We start from the raw sequence: 21863 nt of genomic DNA, 5'->3' as shown, positions 1-21863 counted from the left end.
ATCTACTATAAAATAATGAGAATCACAACTACTGTACCATTCAACTTTACTAATCCTTTCCATTGAGGTTTGTTCACTGAGTACCCAAAATGCATTTCTTATTTTACCTAAGATGAACAGTAGAACCAATGAGGCTAAGTCAGGCGAACCAGTGTTACCCCAGGCAATCATTGTCCTATCCCAGGACATGTGAAGACAGACTTCTCATAATCACAGGATCTCTCTCAAGTCATAACCTGAGGAAGTCCATTTCCCTTGTAGGCCCTGCAATCGGGGATGCAACTCCCAGTATCAAGTTATCAGCTGGACTAGAGGACCAATCAAGTTACCCGAAGAATTGCTACACTTCAGATTTTGGAAAGTCACCACCACTTGGATTGAATTTATCAACAATTTGCTTATTATAATTGGTGACTTTTACACTGTGAATAGGGTTACTTCTGGGGAAAAAGTTATGGTGCTAGTTAACACTTATTTTTCAAAACTTTAAGTTTTCCCCTCCAACTTTATTGAGGTATTATTGACAAATAAAAATTGTATGTATTTAAAATTTACAACTTCATGTTTTGATATATGCACACATTGTAAAGTAAGAAGCACCACAATCAAGCTAGTTAACATATCCATCACCACACATAATTTCTATTTTCTTTCGTGTGTGTGTGTCTGAGTGTGTGAGAACACTTAAAATATTTATCCTCTTAGCACGTTTCAAGTGCACAATACAATATTGTTAACTATAGTTATGTTGCTATACTTTAGATTTTCAAGACTTGTCATGTTGTATAACTGGAACTTTGCATTCCCTGACCAAGAGCTCCTCATTTGCCTCTCCCCTCAGTCCCTGGCAAATGCTCTTCTACTCTCTGTTTCTATGAGTTTGATTACTTTAGGTTCCACATATAAGTGAGTTCATATATTTGTCTTTCTGTGTCTGGCTAATTTCACTCAGCATAATGTCCTCTAAGTTCCTCCATACTGTTGCAGATGGCAGGATCTCCTTCTTTCTCATGGCTGAATAATATTCTATTATGTGTGTCTATATATATATGTATAATATATATTAGATAATGTATTATATATAATATATATTATACATTTATTTATATATAAATAAATAATGTAATTATATATCAGAATTATTATAATTATAGATTTAGATAACACGTTTTCTTTATCCATTCATGCATTGATGGATGATTTTTGGAGATGATGTGAAGTAAGAGTCCAATTTCATCCTTTGCAAGTAGATATCTAGTTTTCTCAACACCACTTATTGAAGACACATCTTTTCTCCATTGTAGGTCCTTGGCACCCTTGTCAATGACCACAGTGTGTGAATTTACTTCTGGGTTGTCTGTTTTGTTCCATTGGTCTATAAGTATGGTCTTATGTGACTCTGTCACAAATATGTGGCAGTACCACACTGTTTTGATTACCAAAGCTTTGTAATATATTTTAAACTCAGGCTGTATGATGCCTCCAGCTTTGTTCTTTCTCAACATTTCTTTAGCTATTCAGAGTTCTTATGTGATTTCATATAAATTTTAGGATTGTTTTCCTATTTCTTTAAAAAATGCCATTGGGATTTTGATAGATATTGCATTTGCATTGAATCTGTAGACCACATTGAGTACCATGGACATTTTCACAATATTATTTCAATTCATGAACATAGGTTGTCTTTCCATTTATCCATGTCTCTGTAATTTCCTTCATCAATGTTTTATAATTTCATTGTATAAGTCTTTCATCTCTTTTATGTTTATTCCTAAATATTTCATTCTTTTAGCTGTTATTATGAGTAGGGTTGTTTCTTAATTTTCTTTTCGGATAATTTCTTGTTTGTGTATAAAAATGCAATTGATTTTTGTATGTTGATTTTGTATTCTGCAACTTTGCTGGATACATTTCTTGGTTCTAATGTTTGGTTTGTTTGTTTTTTTGAGTCTTTAGAGTATTCTAGAAATATGATCATGTCATCTACAGAGATCATTTTACTTCATCCTTTCTTATTTGGATGCTGTATAAAAATAATATGTAGGTAGGTAGGTAGATCGATCGATCGATCAATCTTTACCTTCTGGTTCCTGACACAGAGCTCCTAAATCCTTTGGCATTTCCTGGGTGATAATAATGGCTTTTGTCCTAATGAGGCAATTCTTTGTAGGCCCCTGAACAGCTTCAGGAGGAGGTCGACCACCAGACAGACTGAGCAAAGCCATGATTAGAAGCTTGGAACTCTTTTCCCCAATTTTCATCTTCTGGGAAGGGGAGAGGGACTGGAGATTGCGTAAATGCCCTTGCACTCTGAAGCCTCCACAAAAATCCCCAAACTACAAGATTAGGGGAATGCTTCTTTGGTAAGTACATCCACATGCCAACAAGGTGGTGCAACCCAAGTCATCGGGACGGGAGTTTTGCACTCAGGGCACTTCCAGACCACTCTTGTGTATCTCTTCACCTGGCTGTTCATCTGCATCCTTTATCATACTATTTATTACATTATAAATCAGTAAGTATGTTTCTCTGGGTACTATGGGTTATTCTAGTGAATTATCAAACCCAAGGGAAGTGTTGTGAGAACCTCAATTTATAGCTAGTTGGTCAGGATTACAGGTGATATCTTGAGACTTATAATTGATATCTGAACTTGGAGCATAAGTCTTGTGGGGTTAAGCTCTTAACCTGTGGGTTAAGTGCTATCTCCAGATATATAGTGCTAGAATTGAGTTAAATTGTGGGTCACCCATCTGATATCAGTGTATTGCTTGATGTGTGGAAAATCCACACATCTGGTGTCAGAAGTGAAGTGAAATATGGGTGTAGTGTGAGAGTAAATGAGAAATAGAAGGGAGTTTTTCTTTTATAGATGCCTTTTCTTTCTTTTTCTTGCCTAATTGCCCTGTCTAGGACTTCCAGTGCTATTTTGAAAAGAAGTGGCAAGAGTGGGCATCCTTACCTTATACCAGATCTTCACGTGAAAGCTTTCAGGTTTTACCTATTGGTTATTTTAGCTGTGAGATTTTCACAGATGGCTTTTATTGTGTTGAGGTAAATTTCCTTTCTACCTGTTTTATTGAGAATTTTAATCATGTACTTTTTTTTTAAAGTAAGCTCTACACCCAATGTGGAGCTATGGAATTTTGGGGCTTGAATTCACAGCCGTGAGATCAAGAGTCACGTGCTCTGCTGACTGAGCCATGCCCAGAAATTGAACCCCAAGAATTGTAATCATGAATTAGTGGACTTTGTCACATGCTTTTTCTAAATTTATTGAGAGGATCATATTGTTTTTTCTTTTGTTTGGTAATTTGGTATGTCACATTTATTTTAATATATTGAGCTATCCCTGCATCTCAGAGACAAATTTCACTTGATCATGGTGTATGATCTTTACACTGTGCTATTGAATTTAGTTTGCTAGTATTTTACAAGGATTTTTCATCTATGTTCAACAGGAATATTGGCCTATAATTTTCCTTTTCTTATCTCTTTATCTGATTTTGGTATTAGGATGATGCTGACCTAATAAAATGCATTTGGAAGTGTTCCCTCTTTTTTTTTTTTTTGTATTTGAAACAGTTTAAATAGGATTGTATTCTTTAAATACTTTGTAGACTTTACCCATAAAGACACCTCGTCCTGGATTTCTTTGTTGAGGTTTTCAATTACTGATTCAGTCTTCTTATTTGTTATTTGTTTCAGGCTTTTTTTCTTCATTCAGTTTGGTAGGTTGTATGTTTCTAGAAATTTATGCAATTCTTCTAGGTTACCCAGTTTATTATTGTATAATTGCTTATGATTGTCCCTTATGATTCTTTTTATTTCTGAGACATTCATTGTAATGCTCACTCTTTCACTTCTTATTTTATTTATATGAGTCTTTTTTCCTTAGCTAAGGGCTTGTCAGTTTTACCTTTTCAAAAAATCAATTACTAGTTCTGTTGATATTCTTATTCCCTACTTGACTTAATTCTCCTCTGATTTTATTACTTCTTTCTGTCTGCTAACTTTGGGCTTAGTTTGTACTTCTAGTTTCTTGATATATAAAATTAGATTATTTGAAATCTTTCTTAGTGTAAATATTTATTGCTATAAACATCCCCCCTTAACACCACTTCTATTCCATCCCATAAGGTTTGGTATGGATTTGATATTCTTTTTTGTTTGTCTCAAGATATTCCTTAAGTTCTCTTTTGATTTCCACTTTTACCCATGAATTGTTTAAGTGGGTTGTTTCATTTCCACATATTAATGAATTTTCCATTATTTACTTATTATTTTTTTATGTTATTGACATCTAGTTTTATTTCACTGTGGTCAGAAAAAATTATTGGAATGGTTTAACTATTCTTAAAATTGTTAAGACTTGTTTTGTGATATAACATGATGTATCCTAGTGCACTTGAGAAACATATGTATTCTTCTGCTATTGGATGGAAAGTTCTATATATGTCTGTTAGATCCATTTTATCTGTAATATTGTTCAAATTAGCTGTTTTTTTCATAGATTTTTTTGTCTTGGTGTTCTATCCATTATTGAGGTGCCTTGCTGTTATTGTATTGTCAGTTTGTTAATTGTTGTCAACTTTTTCCTTCACATGTGTTGGTATTTGCTTTATATATGTAAGTGCTCTTGTGTTGAGTGCATATGTTTATAATTGTTATAGTTTCCTGTTGAGTTGATCTTTTTAGAATTATGTAATGTCCTTTGTATAATTTGTTTGATATAAGTATAGCCCTCTTCTTTTCTCTTGGTTATCATTTGCATGGAATATCTTTCCCTATTTCTTCACTTTCAGCCTATCTGTGTCTTTAAATCTAAAGTGAATCTCTTGTACATAGCAGGCTGATGAGTATTGTGGGTTTTCAAAATCCTTTCAGCCAGCCACTATATGCCTTTTGATTGCTGAGCATAATGTATTTACATTTAGAGTAATTATTAAGAGGGGTGCCTTGGTGGCTCAGTCAGTTAAGCATCTGCCTTCAGCTCAGGTCAACATCTCAGGGCCCTGGGCTGGAGACCTGCATAGGACTCCCAGCTCAGCGGGAGTCTGCTTCTCCCTCTCCCTCTGCCCGTCCCTCCAGCTTGTGCTCTCTCTCTCTCTCTCTCTGCTCTGCTCTCTCTCTCTCTCAAATAAATAAATAAAATCTTTTAAAAAATCAAGTAGTTATAAGAGAGGGAGGCAAACCATAAGATACTCTTAACTATTGACAACAAACTGAGGGTTGCTAGAGGGGAGATGGGCAGGGATGGGCTAAATTGGTACTAAAGAGGACACCTGTTGTGATGAGCACTGTTATATGTAAGTGATTGATCACTAAATTCTACTCCTGCAACCAATATTACACTATATGTTAACTAATAGAATTTAAATAAAAACTTGAAACAAACAAAATAAATAATTATTGATATGAGGATTTGTTATTGCATTTTGTTCATTGTTTTCTGTTGTTTTGCTCCCATTTTGTACCTCTCTTCCACTTTTTTTATTCTTTGCTGTTTGATGATTTTCTGTAGTAACTTACTTTTATTTTTTCTCTTTTTTTGTATTTATTAATTTTAATTTCAAAAAAAAATTTTGTGCTTTTACTCTCCTGTCCCTACATTTTGTGTTCTTATAATAGGTGTTTCTTTTTATATCATGTACTCATTAAAAATGGGCAGTTCTGTCAGCTGAAGTTAGCAGTGGTGAAGACTGCAAGCATCCTTGGCACCAAAACCAAAGCAGCAAGGTCTGCAGTAGTCCTGGATGGCAAGGGCTGTCAGCCTTCTCCTGCTCTATTTCTACCACACAGGGAAAGTCCTGGTCAATGAGATCCCTCTTGGAGCTCGGTTCTGGAGTACAGGCACCAAGGCACTGGGGAGGGTGGTGCAGTGGCCCCAGTCTCAAGGAGGGTGCATCAGTAGCTCCTTGTCAAAGGAGACATAGCAGCATGGACCTCAGGCAGCTCTGTCAGCTGGAGTCAGTGTTGGCAAAGACCACAGAGGTCCTTGGTGGCAAAAACTTCATATTTTCATACCGGTGGTAAGGGCTGATGGAGTCTTCTTGCTCTCCTTTCCCCGAAGGGGGAAGTCATGGCTGGGAGGAACCCTCTTGGTGTGGAGCAGTGCCAGACTAGAAAACATAATGCTTATGTTTTCCTATGGCTCCACTTGGTTTCTGTTGCTGCAGCTTTTTCATTGTACTCCAAAGCTTTCCCAGGGCTATTTTCATCAGTGGGAAGCTGTTAATTTGTTGTTTTCATGGAGGAATAAAAGCTAGGGCCTCCTAGCCCTCCATCTTGTTGATGTCTTATACTTTAAAACATAAATTTTGCCTTCAGTGGTCATCAAGTCAATGATGTAAATAATGACATTTTTGGGTCCAAACCTTCATTTAGAGCCAGTTCATCTTCCCAAAACTCCAGGCTATTCCCACATCTGCATGGGCTCCTTAAAATCTGCACATCCATAAACAGAACTCATGATCTTCTTCCTTTAAACCTGATCCTCTTCCACAATCCTAGAGCTTAGTAAATAGCTTTCTCATCTACCCAACTGAGCATATCAGGGGCCACTCTTGACTCCTTCCTCTTTCTGATAGCCCAAATCCATTAAATATCAAGTCTCATCTATATTACCTGTTAGATATCTCTTGAACCCCTCTCTACTGCCCCTGCCCTCATCCAGGCTTCCTTTACCTCTCATTTGGACCACAGAAACACTGTCCTAATTTGCTCCATGTCCCCACTCTCTCTAGGTCATTCTTTCCATGGTAGTCTAAGAGGTCTTTACAAAATTCATCTGTTCATGTTACTTTCTTGACCTTTAGGGTGAAGTTCCAAATCCTTAGTTGCTTATGGGAAACCCTATGGCCTTCTACTCCATTGGCAGCCTTTATTGCCACAAGACTCCTAGCTCTCTCTACTCCAACCATGCTGTGTTTCTTTCAGTTCCTCAAACATCCATGTCACTTCCCACTTCTGGGCCTTTGCACACACTGTGCCCCTGACTACCATACCCTCCTTCTCTTTCCATTCAGCTAACTCCTGTTCATCCTTCAGGGTTTAGCTTAAAGGACACTTTCTCAGGGAAGCTTCCTTGACTTTCTAGAATTGGTTATGTTAATCTGCCATATGTCTCACAGCACTCTGAACTTTTTGTTCACAGTTGATTTTATTCGTAATTATTTATTTAATATGTGTCTTTACCACCAGAATGCATGTCCCATAGAGGTATTAATGTATCCACACAACTTATAGCTGTATACCTAGTGCCTTGCTAACACCCAGGATCTAGTCAAGTCTCAATAAATAGTTGCTGACTGGTGATTGAAACACAGTTCTTCCTAATTAAGGATCCAGTTCCAGATTGCAGGTATAACTTAAACACCAATCGTCCATGATATTTGTGCTTTCCATAAGCCCTGCGACCTTTATTTTTCATTTTACAAATCTTTTTATGTATATACTATATTTCTCTCTTCCCCTTTTCCGTCTTCCCAGTGATGTGTCACAAATTGATGTATTTTTATTGGGTGAGGCCCAGGTAATCTCCCTGTTTATAACTCTGGCGTTTCTGTGAGCAAACATGCAAAGTGAACTTTGGTTTATCTCCTATCATAATGTAGCTGCTAATTGCTGGCAGGCAGGCTGTGTTCCATGGTCCACGTGACCAGTGGGGCATGACCAGAAAGGAGCGTGGGGAAGAGTGCACCAAGGGACCCAGCTAGAGGCTGTCTAGCTGGAGTTCCTGCCTCCCTAAAGGCACAGAATAAAACAAGTGAGCACAAGGAGTATGGTTCTGAGGTAAGCAAGGTCCTGAAGATGATACTATTGGGCTTAGCTTTGTGGTCACTGCTCCTCCGTCCAGGGGTGATGTACTGGGCCTCCCAGATCAGTCAGAATTGCAATAATGGCAGTTACGAGATCAGCGTCCTGATGATGAACAACTCAGCCTTCCCAGAGTCCTTGGATAACTTGAAAGAAGCGGTGAATGAGGGAGTGGAAATAGTGAGACAACGTCTGCTTAATGCTGGTAAGAATATGGTCACAGATTTCACCTCCTACCTGTTACCACCTCTGGGGTCAAAGGGTTGCTTAGCAAAGATCTTAAGTTCTTTGCCTGATGATCTACTCTCCTCTAAGGGCTTGTCCCTTTCTATTTCAAGGCAGTGGATACGTAGAAAGATTTAAGTCCTACGGCAATGTGCTCCGTTGTGATTCACCCTGCTCTTGGAATGACCCCAACCCAGGGAATGCCAGATGTTCACAGTGATAAAGTTCCCCAGACAAAACTGTACTGATGGTCCAGTTTCAAGGAAGCATCATGTTCCTTCTGCAGCTGCTCAGAGGCAATATTTGGTCTGGACCTGAGATTTTGCAGGGTTACTAGTCAAGAAGATGAATTAAGAGAGTTAAATTCATACAGATACTCTTTTTTTCTAAGATTTTTAATCCATCTGTTCACTCTTTACATCTCTGCTATTATAAGACATAATAAAATAAATTTGCAACCAAATTCAGTGTTGCAGTTTTTTACTGTATCTATTAATTATTAAAATAAACTTTGTAACATGAGATAAAATATGTAAAGAGAAAAAAATCACATCTGATAATTTTCAGGCACCTGGATATTTCCAGTGTCTGTTAATATGCCTCTCAGTTTCTTGTTTTTAAGAACATGGTTGGGAGCACTATAGTAAAGAAACAGGAACAATTTTCTATCCTTCTGATTTTGTTTCACATTATTCTGCAAGTGACTTTCCTATAGCTGCACAATCTTCATGTGAATCTTCACATCATGTGAGTGGATACATACAATTCCTCAAAGTAGGTATTTTTCCAAACCATCTAATTACTCCCTACTGTATGATTTTCTATTGTTTTTCATTTCCCATGATTCTTTTAAAATACTACAATACAATACTACTATATATGGTATTCATATATATTTTTTTCATTCTTGAGACTTGATCACCAAAAGTATAATTACAGAGTCAATGTCTATATCATACAACTTAATGTTTATTCATGGTTCTAAAGAAGGTATGTCTTAATATTCTTTATTTAAAATTCTGTGGTAATCAGCTCTTTTCTAGTGCCCAAGCTTCATGGTTTCATTAGGCTCATGGTCTCCTTGCCATGTGGCTAGCACAAGGTATATATATATATGTTTGGTACCTCTGCCAATGGCTGTCCATAGTGTATAGAATGTATTTAGGCCTCATGGTATACATTTCTGTTCCTAGACTGGATGTTTCTGTTATAAGAAGTTGTCATAAATAACATAAATTGTCAAATAGTGTAATAACTTTTGCTGTGAAATATAGATTTCTTTCAATCTTACCTGAGACAAAATCAGTTGTAAATAGATGGATACGATCTAGATCTATCATGGAACTATAAGGCCATTTAATAAAATCTCCTTATTTACCAAGACTGTGGCATCACAGAAAGAACTTTTAATTTGAAATCTGAGGACCTAGATTAGAGCCCCTGTCCCAGAGCTTTCTCTCTTTGTGACTCTGGATGAGCAATTTTCCTCTTTGAGCCTTGGTTTCCTTGTTTATTGAGTACCTGTCATGTCTAGGTAAGACAGTTAATCTCTTTAGTCATCACAGCTCTGTAAAATTGGCATTATTGACACAGTTTCATGGCGGAGGTTTAATAACTTTGCTGAAGTCATACAGGTTGCCTATTGGAAATGAGATTCCAACCCATATCTGTCTGGTTCCAAAAAGCATATCATATTGTCACTGTAAGATCTTTACCCACCATGAACTAAACTTTCTCATTAAAATAAGGCAGTGGTTAGACACTGTGGTTAATAGAAGCAGAGATTTGGAATCAGACAGATCTTGGTTCACATTCCAGCTTTTTATCTAACCATTTTATCACCAGTGACTTGGAGCAAATTACTTAAGTTTTCTGAGCCTCAATTCCCTTATTTTATAAAATCATGATAGAGAATAGTAGCCTCCCATGGATATGATATGAACTAAATGAGGAAATTCATATAAAATACCTAATACACAGACTGAGACATAGTAAGAATTAGATAAGTAGCAGTTGTTTTATTATTGTCACTGTTGTTTTTTGTTTGTTTGTTTTTTGTTTTTTGTCACTGTTGTTTTTTGTTGAGAATGTTAATGTTGTTATTGCTGTGGTGCTCTTCCTGCTGTTACTTGAACAAGTTACCAGGATATAAAATAAACAGTGTACTAGAGTGTTAAGATCTTGATCTCTGGACTCATATAATCTGAATTTGAATTCCTGATCCATCTATCACTGCTTAATTATAAACACTTTATTGAGTTGTTTATTCCAAGTTCCACTCATCTCATTTACAAAATAGAGTTATGAATGGCGGAGTAGTTGAACAGATAAAATGAGTGGAGAATTCTGTGGAGGATGAAAGAATATACAATGATGCTCAAATTTTTGTATATGGTGATGCATCTTGTTATATGTATGTTCATGTATAGAAAATTCAAGAAGTACAGGTTGTAATGGAAAGATAGATTCATTTTCTAAACATATTGAGCATTATTATTTGGGGGAAATTCTAAGACAATCTATTTAAGGGCTAAACTGAAGAAAATGAAGGGTTCAAATGTAGGTGATGTCCAAATGGAAGAAAACAATATTTTTTTCCTAGTACTTAGGAAATCTCTGTGGATTTTGAAGAATAGATAGAATTTGGTGGAAAGCATGAGGAAAGAGATTCCTTCAACCTAAGGACATCAACATATGGTCCATGGCTAAGCACATCTAGTTCATACCCTTCAAACGATCTCATGTGCCAAGGGGGTCCCATTCCTAGACTCCAGCATGTGTACTCAGATTCACTTTGGTCCAACCCCATCCTCAAAGCCCTAGTAGGAGAGAAAGGGTTCTGAGATTACTCTATATTCTATAGTATGCCACTTATCTTCCCAGGACTGAGGTACAGTGGTGGGGTAGAGGTGCAGGCAGGATAAAGACAAGGAACAGCACTTGAGGGAACTGTTTATTTTAAAAGTTAAGCTTTGATTTGAAGTCATTACGTTGTCTGAATATTTTTCAGTATTTTCTTGAGAAATCACCTGGGATTTGGGGAGATAAAAGAGAAGAGATTTTCCCTACCAAATTAAAAGACAAAAGCAAAAACAGTTCACATAACCATAAAATGTTGAGAAGCAGCAGCATAGTACATACAATACGTTCTACAGAAGTGGCTCTCAAACTTTTTAGTCTCAAGACCTCTTTACACTCTTAAGAATAATTGCAGGCTCTGTAGAGTTTTGTTTATATAGTTAAATTTATTGACATTTACTATATTGAAAATTAAGATTGAGAAATGTTTTATTTTTTTTTTATTTATTTATGATAGGCACACAGTGAGAGAGAGAGAGGCAGAGACACAGGCAGAGGGAGAAGCAGGCTCCATGCACCGGGAGCCCGATGTGGGATTCGATCCCGGGTCTCCAGGATCGCGCCCTGGGCCAAAAGCAGGCGCCAAACCGCTGCGCCACCCAGGGATCCCGAGAAATGTTTTAAAAATTTGTTTATTGATTAACTTAAAATAACTATAAGCACTTTATCTGTTCACATAAATAAAATTTCTTATTAAAGAAAACCTATATTTCTCAAGCCAAAAAATAAAAATAGGTGAGAAAAATATCAATTTTTATTTTTGTACATCTTTAATGTCAGGCTTCAATAGAGAATGGCTGGATTCTCATATCTCCTGCATTTAATCTGTTGTAATAACACAATTAATATTATAAAGCCTCTGGAAAACTACTATATGCTCATGAGAGGAGAGTGGACAAAGCAAAGAATGTCTTAATGTACTTAGAATAGCTTTGACCTCCACACCCTCCTGAAAGAGTCTCAAGGTACCTCTGGATTCCATGACCCACACTTTGTGAACTGCTGTTCTACAGCATTATCAGTTCTAGAATCAGGTGGTCCTAGATTCAAAACTTCAGCTGTGTAACCCTAAGCAAGATAATCTACCTCTCTAGACCTCCATCTTCTCATTTTTAAGTTAGGAAGATAAAATATTAATTAACCTCATAGGATTCAGGGGAGGATTAAGGATTAAAATAATGCATGCAAAAAATTCATAGCCCAATGCTAAGCATATAGTAAGAGAGATCATCCAGGTCTGTTCTGTCTATAAATGGATGAGGAACTGGGGCCCCAGAGATGAAGTCACTTGCCCGAGGTCATACTTAATAGATGTTGGCTCCCCTTCTTCTAGGTCCTGTGCAGGATTTATACTTGGGTTTTGTGTGCCTCTCCACCATGGGCTACCTGGACCATAGGATTTTTAAGTGGGTCATCTTCAGTGCCCTTCATGGTGGCAGAAGGGAGCAGAGCTGTCATAGCGATGAAGAAAGAGGACCTATCTTATATATTAACAGCTGCTGGTGTGGCCATCTTCCCAAAGCCCTGTTTTTGTCACTTCCTGACTCCTCTTGCTGCTTTCTAAGACCATCTCCAACACTAGTCCCCACATGTACTCTCCTTTTCTTCTGGGACACCCACAGACTGACTCATACTGTTCTCCTGGCTTCATATACCCTATATTCTCCCTATTGTTATGAAAATTAAATAACAAAAAGGGTACAAAGTGTTTAGCATTATGGCTGGCACAGGACTACATTCAAGTGGTCATTGTTATTAAATATATCACTGGCCCCACCTCTTCTATTAATTTTCTCTGACTAGTCTTATAAATTGGCCTCTCCTGTTTGATTAGACCTATTGCCAACTCTTATTGAGATTCCCTTACTGAACAAAGTATCAGAATAAGTGTTCTTTTTAAAAAGATTTTATTTATTTGAGAGAGAGCATGAGAGAGAGAGAGATCACAAGCAAGAGGAAGGGGCAGAGGCCGAAGCAGACTCTTGCTGAGCAGAGAGCCCTATGCAGGACTCCATCTCAGGAGCCTGAGATCATGACCTAAGCTGAAGGAAGACTGATGGAGCCCCTGGGGGCTGAGAATAAGTGTTCTTGAATTAACCCTCCTCCCTGAGAAGAGGCAAGAGGTAAAATGCTCCCTAATTGATAGACACATCTCTGAGGTGGCTGTAGAAGTGCAAAGACTATTTCATTCTCTGTCTTTAAAAACATTTTTATTTGGATGTTCAGAAGACCAATAACTCCTGTTGTTGACAGGCTTTACTCTTTCAAAGGTATTAAAATTATGACATTTAATAATTATTATTTTAATCCCATCTTACATATAAGAGAACCAAGTTAGAGAAATTCAAATGGCTTGTGCAAGAACACACAGAAAGTCACTCATACTGCAACCAGCAGCATGACTAGCAATGGAAATTTCCAGACTTCCTGTGTAAGGGCCTGGTAGGATAACTCTGCTTAGGAATCTAAAATTTGTCCTAAATATTTTTTATTGCAGGGAGACAAATGTAAGAGACAGAGCTTGGTCAAATGGTTGTGCTGTCTTTTTATTCCCTTCCAGAATGTAGTATCTAGCAATACTCAGGGATATTATCATCAATGCTCTTGCCTTCGTCTGAAGATGATCCATTATCCAAAGATCCTGGACTCTGATGGACACAGTTCACTGTGGCTTGGGGGCAGACCACAGGGGGGCAGCATGCATGGTGGCAGCAAACCGAATCAGCACCTTGGGAAAGTGAAAAAGCAGATATCATAATGTGTGTATCTTTGCTTTCCTAACACTCTCCAGACATGTAGAAGAAATTTGCTGAGACTAAAGTGTGAAAAGAGGAGAGCCATGAACACAATAAAAATGTTGTCAAACTGGACTGTGGGATGGTTGCACAAATATATATATACTTGCTAAAAATCATTGAATCATACACTTAAAATGGATGATGTTTATGGCGGATAAACTATACCTCAATAAAGCTGTTGAGAGAGAAAAAGACAGAGAGAGAAAAGAAGTGATAGGGAGTAATGTAAACTCAGAACTCAAATATTCCCAGGCCTGAAGATGAATATCCATTTTTTCCCTGCATTGGCAAAAAGTAAATCTAATGACTACAAGCTACTGAAACATAACACCTCTGTTCTCTTTTTCCTCATTTCTGGATAACAGGCAAAAATGTAACTGTGAATGCTACCTTTATCTATTCAAATACTGTCATTTATAAATCAAGTGACTGCCGGAGTAGCACCTGTGAAGGCATCGACCTACTCAGGGAAATTTCAGTAAGTAAATGCTGTTTAGGTATCGCTCACACTTCTTGCTTAGCACCTGTCCGTGAACATCTCTTATGTCATCTCTAGTCACAGAGCTGAGTGTTTTGGAGAGAGGATAGTCTGATTTCATTTCCATATATTTCTCAAGTGATGAGGGGCCTCTGGGAATCCGGGAAAGTGGGGAGAAACTTCTATGTTCTCTTTGTACACTATCAGTGTTTCACAGGGGAATTATTTTGTTTTAAATTGTCTTCAGAACTTGTTAAAAATTTAAATGTTGGCGTTAGCTGGTCTTCTTTTATGTCCCTCAGGAAGTACGTGAGATAAGGCCCTAGACTAGAGGTCTCTGTTTTGAGTCATCACCATTATATGTGGTCACAGATTAATTGCTGAAGGGCTGAATCTGCAACCTAAATTTTAAAGTAGTTAACTGTAATGTTAGAGGGTAGAAATGAGAAGGGAGAGATTCTTGTTCCTCCTTGCTCCCAACTCCCAACCCCAGTCAAGGCTTTATGGAGTGAAAGAATGTTCCAGGCTCTCTAGAGGCAAGTAACTGTGCAAGAAGCCTTTTTCCCACAAAAACCCAAAACAGGGCTCTTCTAGAAGCAGAGCACTGGGTGTAGAACCACAGTTCAGAAGCTTTGATCAATAGCATCACCCTGACCAGAGGGGTCGGCTCATGTAAGGAGTGGCTGATTACAGTGATCTGTCTCAACCTTGGGGGAGCCAGGAGTGAGAATGGGGAGTTTATGCTCCCCTTTATGATGCCAGGCACGTACTTCATCCCTTAACCTCTACAGATAGAGGTAGGCCTTGGTTTTCCAAAGCCAGGGATGGAATGTTCCTAATCACATTCCTCTTGAGAAATAGTAGCAGACACAATCTACGATCACCCACTGTTCACATTGCATTTTGTTCTCTTTAGCTCTGTTTTGTAGCTTTCCTTAAACTGCAACTTGCCCTCTTCCTTCAAAGCACCTCCAAACCTAGTCTTCCCACTATCTGGCCCACAGACACTGCTTGGGTTACAGTTTGTCAGTCCTTCTCCCCGCACCCTGAATCTTCCTCTGGATGAAGAATCTAAGTTCACTTCTAGGCCAAATGTCCTTCTTCCACTCGGAGCATCATCACTTTCTCAGACTTCTTTCTCCCTTAGTGCCTGAGGCCCAGCCCAAGGCACTGTATGTTGCTCCTTTCTTGGGAGGCCCCCTTTCTTTCTTTCTTTTTTTTTTTAAGATTTTATTTATTTATTTATTCATGAGAGACACAGAGAGGGGCAGAGACATAGGCAGAGGGAGAAGCAGGCTCCCTGCAGGGAGACCAATGCAGGACTCCATCCCAGGACCCCGAGATCACACCCTGAGCCAAAGGCAGATGCTCAACCACTGAGCCACCCAGGTGTCCCAGGAGGGCCTCTTTCAAACCTTCTGGAGTGCCTTCCCCTCTTGTCCTTCTTTCCTGTCCATTTATTCATTGTTTTCATTTTAGAGATTTGTTTTTCTTGTCTTTCTTGTGTTTTTTCCTACAGAACAACAAACGAATGGGCTGTGTCCTCATGGGACCCTCGTGTACATATTCCACCTTCCAGATGTAGTAAGTAGTTTGGTCTGTTGTTATTGTAATGCCACTGTAAGTTGAAGTCAGGGCATGATATCACTATTTAAATGATTTATCAAATAGCAGTCTAGTCGAGGCAATACAGTCAGAGGTGTTGGAACCCTCGTATTTTGCTACTTCTCCCTAAGTGTCATTGTCTTATCCAGGTAGCTCTGCCTTTGCTTACTGTGGGGTGAATAACTGTAGCTATTCAGCTCCAGTTACTAACATCTGAGCCTGAGACGCAAGATGGTATAGGTAAAAAGTGAGAGTCCTGGCAGGAGACAGGGAAGACAATGAACTTGGATAATTTGAGGAGTTTATTTATTTTTTTTCATTTGAGGAGTTTAATAAAAGAAATCTTCACTAAAGTTTGAGCAGAGTGTATGGAAAGACACAGGAAAAGTATAGCACCCAGGGCACTAGCAGGGCTCTGTTCTATTCCTTAGGACCTAGAAAAAAGGAAAGTAGCAAGGTATTTCACAGCACTGATGATTATATAGTTAACATAATAAAGTACCTTCCACAGTGCCCTTATCAGCTTAGGGGGAAAAAAAAGTTTCCAGGGTGCCTGTGTAGCTCAGTCAGGTAAGTGACTGCCTTTAGCTCAGGTCATAATCCCAGGAGTCCTGGCATCCAGCCCACTTTAGGCTCCCCGCTCAGCAGGGAGGCTGCTTCTCCCTCTCCTTCTGCCCCTCCCCTGCTCCTTCTCTTTTTTTCACTTTTCACTCACTCTCTTTCTCAAAATAAATAAATAAATAATTAAAATCTTAAAAAAAAAAACAAAATAGGAAATTTGTAAAGCTTCCAATATATTCCGCAAAAAAAATATTTCTCTGCCTTTGGGAAAATCACCCTCATCCCTTCCATTCATTTCACTCAGTGCAATTCTCATAATTCTCATCACCGCAAAACATTTTGTTGTGCCAAATCACATCTTCCCCAAATCAAAATCCCTCTTCCGTGCCTTTCTTTCATCTGTTCAGTCTTCCCCTGAATTAAGGATCACCTTTGTCTAGATAGAGAAAATTATGCTGAAGGTAAAATTAAATTTCTGAAATTTCTATCGCAAAGTGTGCTTCTGACACCTCCTACCAGCTCTACAAACAGCTCTAAAACACACTCAGATGTTCAGACCCACTATGTGCCACAGACACACCACAGAAACACTTTCTCAGCTCATTTTCCATATCAAAGTACGGGCAGATACGGACTCTTACTCTTCCTTGTGCTCATTCCCAATTGTCATCTTATCTGACCACTTATTGATTTGCTGTAGAATGTGCTCAGAAGGAAAGGAGAAGTAGGAAAATTGATTCACTATTTCTGAGGACCTTTCATGTGCAAAGACGCATTTTGGCTTTGTCGCAGTGGAGAGCATTAAGTAAAACACAGCCTCTACCTGATGAAATAGAGAAGGTGAGGGGAGCACTGGGACCAGTACAAGGCAGAGGGTGATACCCTCCATTGAAGAAACACAGGATGATGTGGGGTGCTCAGAAGGAAGGAGCCCCTTGGGATCCCTGGGTGGTGCAGCGGTTTGGCGCCTGCCTTTGGCCCAGGGCGCGATCCTGGAGACCCGGGATCGAATCCCACGTGGGGCTCCCGGTGCATGGAGCCTGCTTCTCCCTCTGCCTGTGTCTCTGCCTCTCTCTCTCTCTCTCTCTCTCTCTCTCTCTGTGTGTGTGTGTGACTATCATAAATAAATTTTAAAAAAATAAAAAAAAAGAAGGAAGGAGCCCCAACTTGTTGGTAGAGCGAAGCTCAAGAGGGGAAGAATTTCAAGGAGAAGATAGTCTATAAGTTGAGTGTTAAAGAACAGGTGAAATTTTAAAGGGTAGCAATGAAGGGATAAGCATCCCAACCAGGCAGAGGGAGCATTATGTGTGAAAGCAAAGAAGTAGAGAAGTGTAGAGATTTTGTACACATCAGTAGTTAACTGGTGTGCAAGAGATGAGCAGGGGAATAATAGAGATAAAACTAGAAAAAATATGTAGGGCTATATTTGAGAGGTCATGAGTTCCAAGTGAGGGAAGTGTATTTAATTAGATTTGTATCAGAAACAAATAAGATTGTGCAAGGAGGTGCCATACAAAGCAGCTCAAGTTTGGGAAGAATAAGTTCCAACGGTATACAGGATAGGCTGAGCACACAGGAGAGATAGGTGGGGAAAGTCATTGGGGGGCTGGAGAGAAGAGGGCTGAACTAGCATATAAACAGTTGACATGGAAAGGAGGGATAGCCTTTAAAGATACTTAAGGGTAGAATCAATAACATTTGATAACTGTTGGAGTGAGGGATGGAAAGTAGACAAAAAAAAAACACCACTGAAATAAATAGGGTAATAAGGATAGGAGCAGTTTTGAGGAAAAAAATAAAAAATAAATTTGACCATGGACACAGGGAGTCTGAGATGCAAGCAGAACACCTAGTGAAACCCTTCAGTGCAGCCCTCAAGATGGAAGGGATGTGTTGCTTTGCTTCCTTTACCAAGTGCACATCAAAAGTCTTCATATGACTCCACAGGACTGGAGATACAGAGGTGAACAAGCCAAATATGACCTCTGTCTTCATGGAGATTGCAGTCTTGTGGAAAAGACAGATAGGAAACACATGCCCACTTGAGGAATCAAGGAAAAGTTCTGAAGGATAAAGAGATATTTAATTCAGGACTCAATGGATCAGTAAGATTCAGCCAGGCAAAGAGGCAAGGGGAACAGCACTTCTGGCTTATGTCCAGGCCCTAATAGAGAAGAAAGTTGACGTGTTTCAGGAACCACAGGAAGATCCATGTGTTAAACGGGGAAGGAAAACTGTAAAATTGTCAGGTGATGTGTATCTCAAAGTAATCCGTAGAAGAGCCAGAAGTAAGGCAATGCAAAGATGGAAAAGTATGGAGGATATCTTTTGGGCTCCCTGACATCTATGGTAGTTGTGGGGGCCATTGTCTGTTCTCTTAGCCCTACTCCGCCAAAGGCATATGTCCCAGTCTAGATGTTATGACAATTCGTTTTAGGATAAATCGAAGGAACCACACCACCACATAAACATGAAAATACCCAGAGTATCTTAAAGCTTAACATATGCTCAATAAATATTGTTCTAAAATTTCCCTGTGTGGGAGGGACACCTATTTAAATTAGAAACCCACTTGAAGGACCCTATTTCATTCTTACCATTTATAACCAACCACGGGCGGAAGCAGGTTAAAGAGGAATCATATTTGTTCTATTTAAGTTAATCCTGACATTGGTTTCTTTCTCATCTTATGGTTAGCCTTGACACAGACTTGAACTATCCCATGATTTCAGCTGGGAGTTTTGGATTGTCATGTGACTACAAAGAGACTTTAACCAGGCTGATGTCTCCGGCTAGGAAGCTGATGTACTTCTTGGTTGACTTTTGGAAGGCCAATAATTTGCCATTCAAAGATTATTCCTGGAAAACTGCATATGTTTTCAAGAATAGCACCGAGTCTGAGGACTGTTTCTGGTAAGCAGGACCACTAATATGCTTCTAGCACTGCCCATGGACTCTCCACCCAAGTATGCAAAAGAGTAATGGTACCACATTTAGGGAACTGCAAGAATCAACCCTAAGACCTCTTCCTAGAAACTTTGGGGTGAACTTAGCACAATACTCCATTTCACCCAGTAAATAAAAGATTCCTGTCAACTCTCAGTTTTTGTACTATAGACTCAAAGGTTTCAACTTATCTGTGATAATGAAGTTTATAGACAGAGCAGCCTTCCTTCTGCTAATAGCAGGAAACCATTATAAGGTACCTGCCAAATGTCTACCATTTGTTTATATACATGGAGATTCCCTAAAACTTCTATACTTTTACTAAACTAGATATCCACCATCCAGACTATTGATACCATGGTGTGAACCATCTGTTGTGTTGATAGTGGAAATGAATCTTAGATGAACAAGTTCCAGGACAGATCTGTAAGCAATGAGCAAACAATATGGAAGGTCATGAAGAAACTATGCTGGTTTCTTAGAGTTTCTCATTTATCTTTTCTAGGTACCTCAATGCTCTGGAGGCTGGAGTCTCCTATTTTTCTCAGGAACTTAGCTTCAAGGAAATGTTGAGGCGAGATGACCAATTTCAGGATATCTTAATGAACCAGAATAGGAAAAGCAATGGTAAGAAGACATGGAAATAATTTTTTGTCAATTTTTTCCTTACAACTACCACATTTTATGAGTTGTTTTGACAGATCTATTACCACAAAGCTATCCTCATTACCTCCATATATCTTGTTCACTCGCGGAGATGCAGAGTTGCATGCAACTCCATCATATTATTCCTCCTGTTGATTAAAACTCTATCCTATTAGAGAAAGGAGAAAGATAGTGTTGAATAAACACATTAAACATCATAAAAGTAATGACGAAAACCTAGCTTTTATAAACCAAAATGATATGACTCACCATTGATAAACTGCTTTTTAAGTTATCTATTATTGGATTTGTGACTAATCTATTATTGGATTTATGACTAATCTTCACACATTATGAACCCTGGGCCTGTGATGACCAAGAGGATCTATTTACTGATATCTGACTTCAATTAAAATTACAAGGTTAGCAGACCATATCACTTTCATCTGTCCCTGTATCTCACATGACCAGTGATCTCTCAGCTAACAGGTCAAGTATGGGATAAAATCATCCTTGCTAAGTTATGACGTGATTCGTTTCATTTTCCAATAGTTCTCTTTACAAATAAGATATATCAGGAGCAAAGGAATAATTTGTGGACCTTTCCTACAAAGGGAAGATGCTTGCTCACTAGGAATTCCTAGTATCACTCAAATCATCACCTGCTGGCATTATTAAGCATTTGTCATACTAAGAAACTTCCACGTACAAAACATTGCCAAGATGTGGGGGAAACAAGTATAAATATCCCTTAAAAAGAAGTATTCATGTCCCTAAGGTGTTTACAATTCAATTGAACAAATAGTATATAAAAAGATGCAATGAAATGTCCCCCCAGCTCCACTTTCTCATAGTCATGCATTTGGGAAATCTGGTGGCAAAGAAGAAGAAAGCTCACAGAATCACATTGGACTCTGTCACTGAAATCTCTAAGACTGAATTCTGAGTTAAAAAGCTATAAACAGGAGATCCCTGGGTGGCTCAGTGCCCGCCTTTGGCCCAGGGCGTGATCCTGAGTCCCAGGATCAAGTCCCACATCAGGCTCCCTGCATGGAGTCTGCTTCTTCTGCCTGTGTCTCTGCCTCTCTCTCTCTCTCTCTCTCTCGCTCTCTCTCTCTCTATCATGAATAAATAAATAAAATCTTTAAAAAAAAAAAGCTACAAACAAAGCTCAAGGGAAGTTGCTTAGGAGCACTACATAAATTCTCAGATTTCCTTTACTGTATCTTTTTCAACCACTTTACAATTGGTGAGGTGCAGATCACTTATCAGTGAAAACAGTTTTCATAACTACTCCAATCTGGTAAAATAGAATAAACACTGAATCGATTCATAAAGTTGAAAATAAGAACTCTGCCATCTACTTGTTTTTTAACCTTTTGACATCTTGGCTTCCAGTCTCCTTAAATCAATAAAATTAAGGGAATGGACCAGAGGATTCTTTTCAAAATCTCATACAATTTTACTCTGACACTACACCTGTAACGAACAAACAAACAAAACAAAAGCAAAAGACAGTAATTGATGAATTGGTGCTAATCTTAAAACATAAATGTATCATTGACCTACTGTTTGTATATAGACTGTTGTGTATTTCTGTCCTTATCTTACCCTCTCTCCTCCAGTGATTGTTACGTGTGGTACACCAAGCACCATCAGCTCCCTCAAGGGAGACCGGGCAGTGGCTGAAGACATTGTGATTATTCTAGTGGATCTATTCAAGTAGGTATAATATTGGAAAGAACTCTTCTCTTTTCAGAAAGGAAAGATTCCCAGGATTTCCAAAAGATGCATTCTCTTTTCTCTTGCTTTGCAAAGACTTGAATGGGGTTCAGTCATTAAAATATGATAGTATTTTAATCAATGTTTTATTCTTTCATCATGCCCTCATTTTCATTTAATTAATTGTGGCCTTAGCAGACATGCAT

At 38.5% G+C, this 21863-nt stretch overlaps 1 protein-coding gene and 1 long non-coding RNA gene across 3 annotated transcripts in view; one reads left to right on the top strand and one right to left on the bottom strand.

Annotated features, from left to right (window-relative positions):
- The first annotated feature begins 2322 nt into the window (after positions 1–2322).
- GUCY2C (guanylate cyclase 2C) overlaps positions 2323–21863 on the top strand; it is a 77020-nt gene continuing 57479 nt past the window's right edge. Inside the window, exons 1-7 of the mRNA XM_055336806.1 lie at positions 2323–2363; positions 7859–8023; positions 14066–14178; positions 15698–15762; positions 19042–19257; positions 19796–19917; positions 21561–21657. Of these exons, the coding sequence (XP_055192781.1) occupies positions 7864–8023; positions 14066–14178; positions 15698–15762; positions 19042–19257; positions 19796–19917; positions 21561–21657 (773 nt within the window). The 5' untranslated portion in view covers positions 2323–2363; positions 7859–7863. The remainder of the gene's footprint in view (positions 2364–7858; positions 8024–14065; positions 14179–15697; positions 15763–19041; positions 19258–19795; positions 19918–21560; positions 21658–21863) is intronic.
- The window catches only part of LOC129517158 (uncharacterized), a 109858-nt gene continuing 101427 nt past the window's right edge, over positions 13433–21863 (bottom strand). For both annotated transcript variants that reach the window (XR_008665959.1, XR_008665960.1), the window contains exons 4-6: positions 20021–20104; positions 19800–19888; positions 13433–13630 (exon numbers count right to left, since the gene is read on the bottom strand). This is a non-coding gene — a long non-coding RNA (uncharacterized LOC129517158). The remainder of the gene's footprint in view (positions 13631–19799; positions 19889–20020; positions 20105–21863) is intronic.

This window comes from Nyctereutes procyonoides, unplaced genomic scaffold (genome assembly GCF_905146905.1).
Source record: "Nyctereutes procyonoides isolate TBG_1078 unplaced genomic scaffold, NYPRO_anot_genome, whole genome shotgun sequence".
Lineage (NCBI taxonomy): Eukaryota > Metazoa > Chordata > Mammalia > Carnivora > Canidae > Nyctereutes > Nyctereutes procyonoides.
The sequence above is the reverse complement of the archived record's forward strand: the minus strand, read 5'-3'. Positions and strand labels throughout refer to the sequence as shown.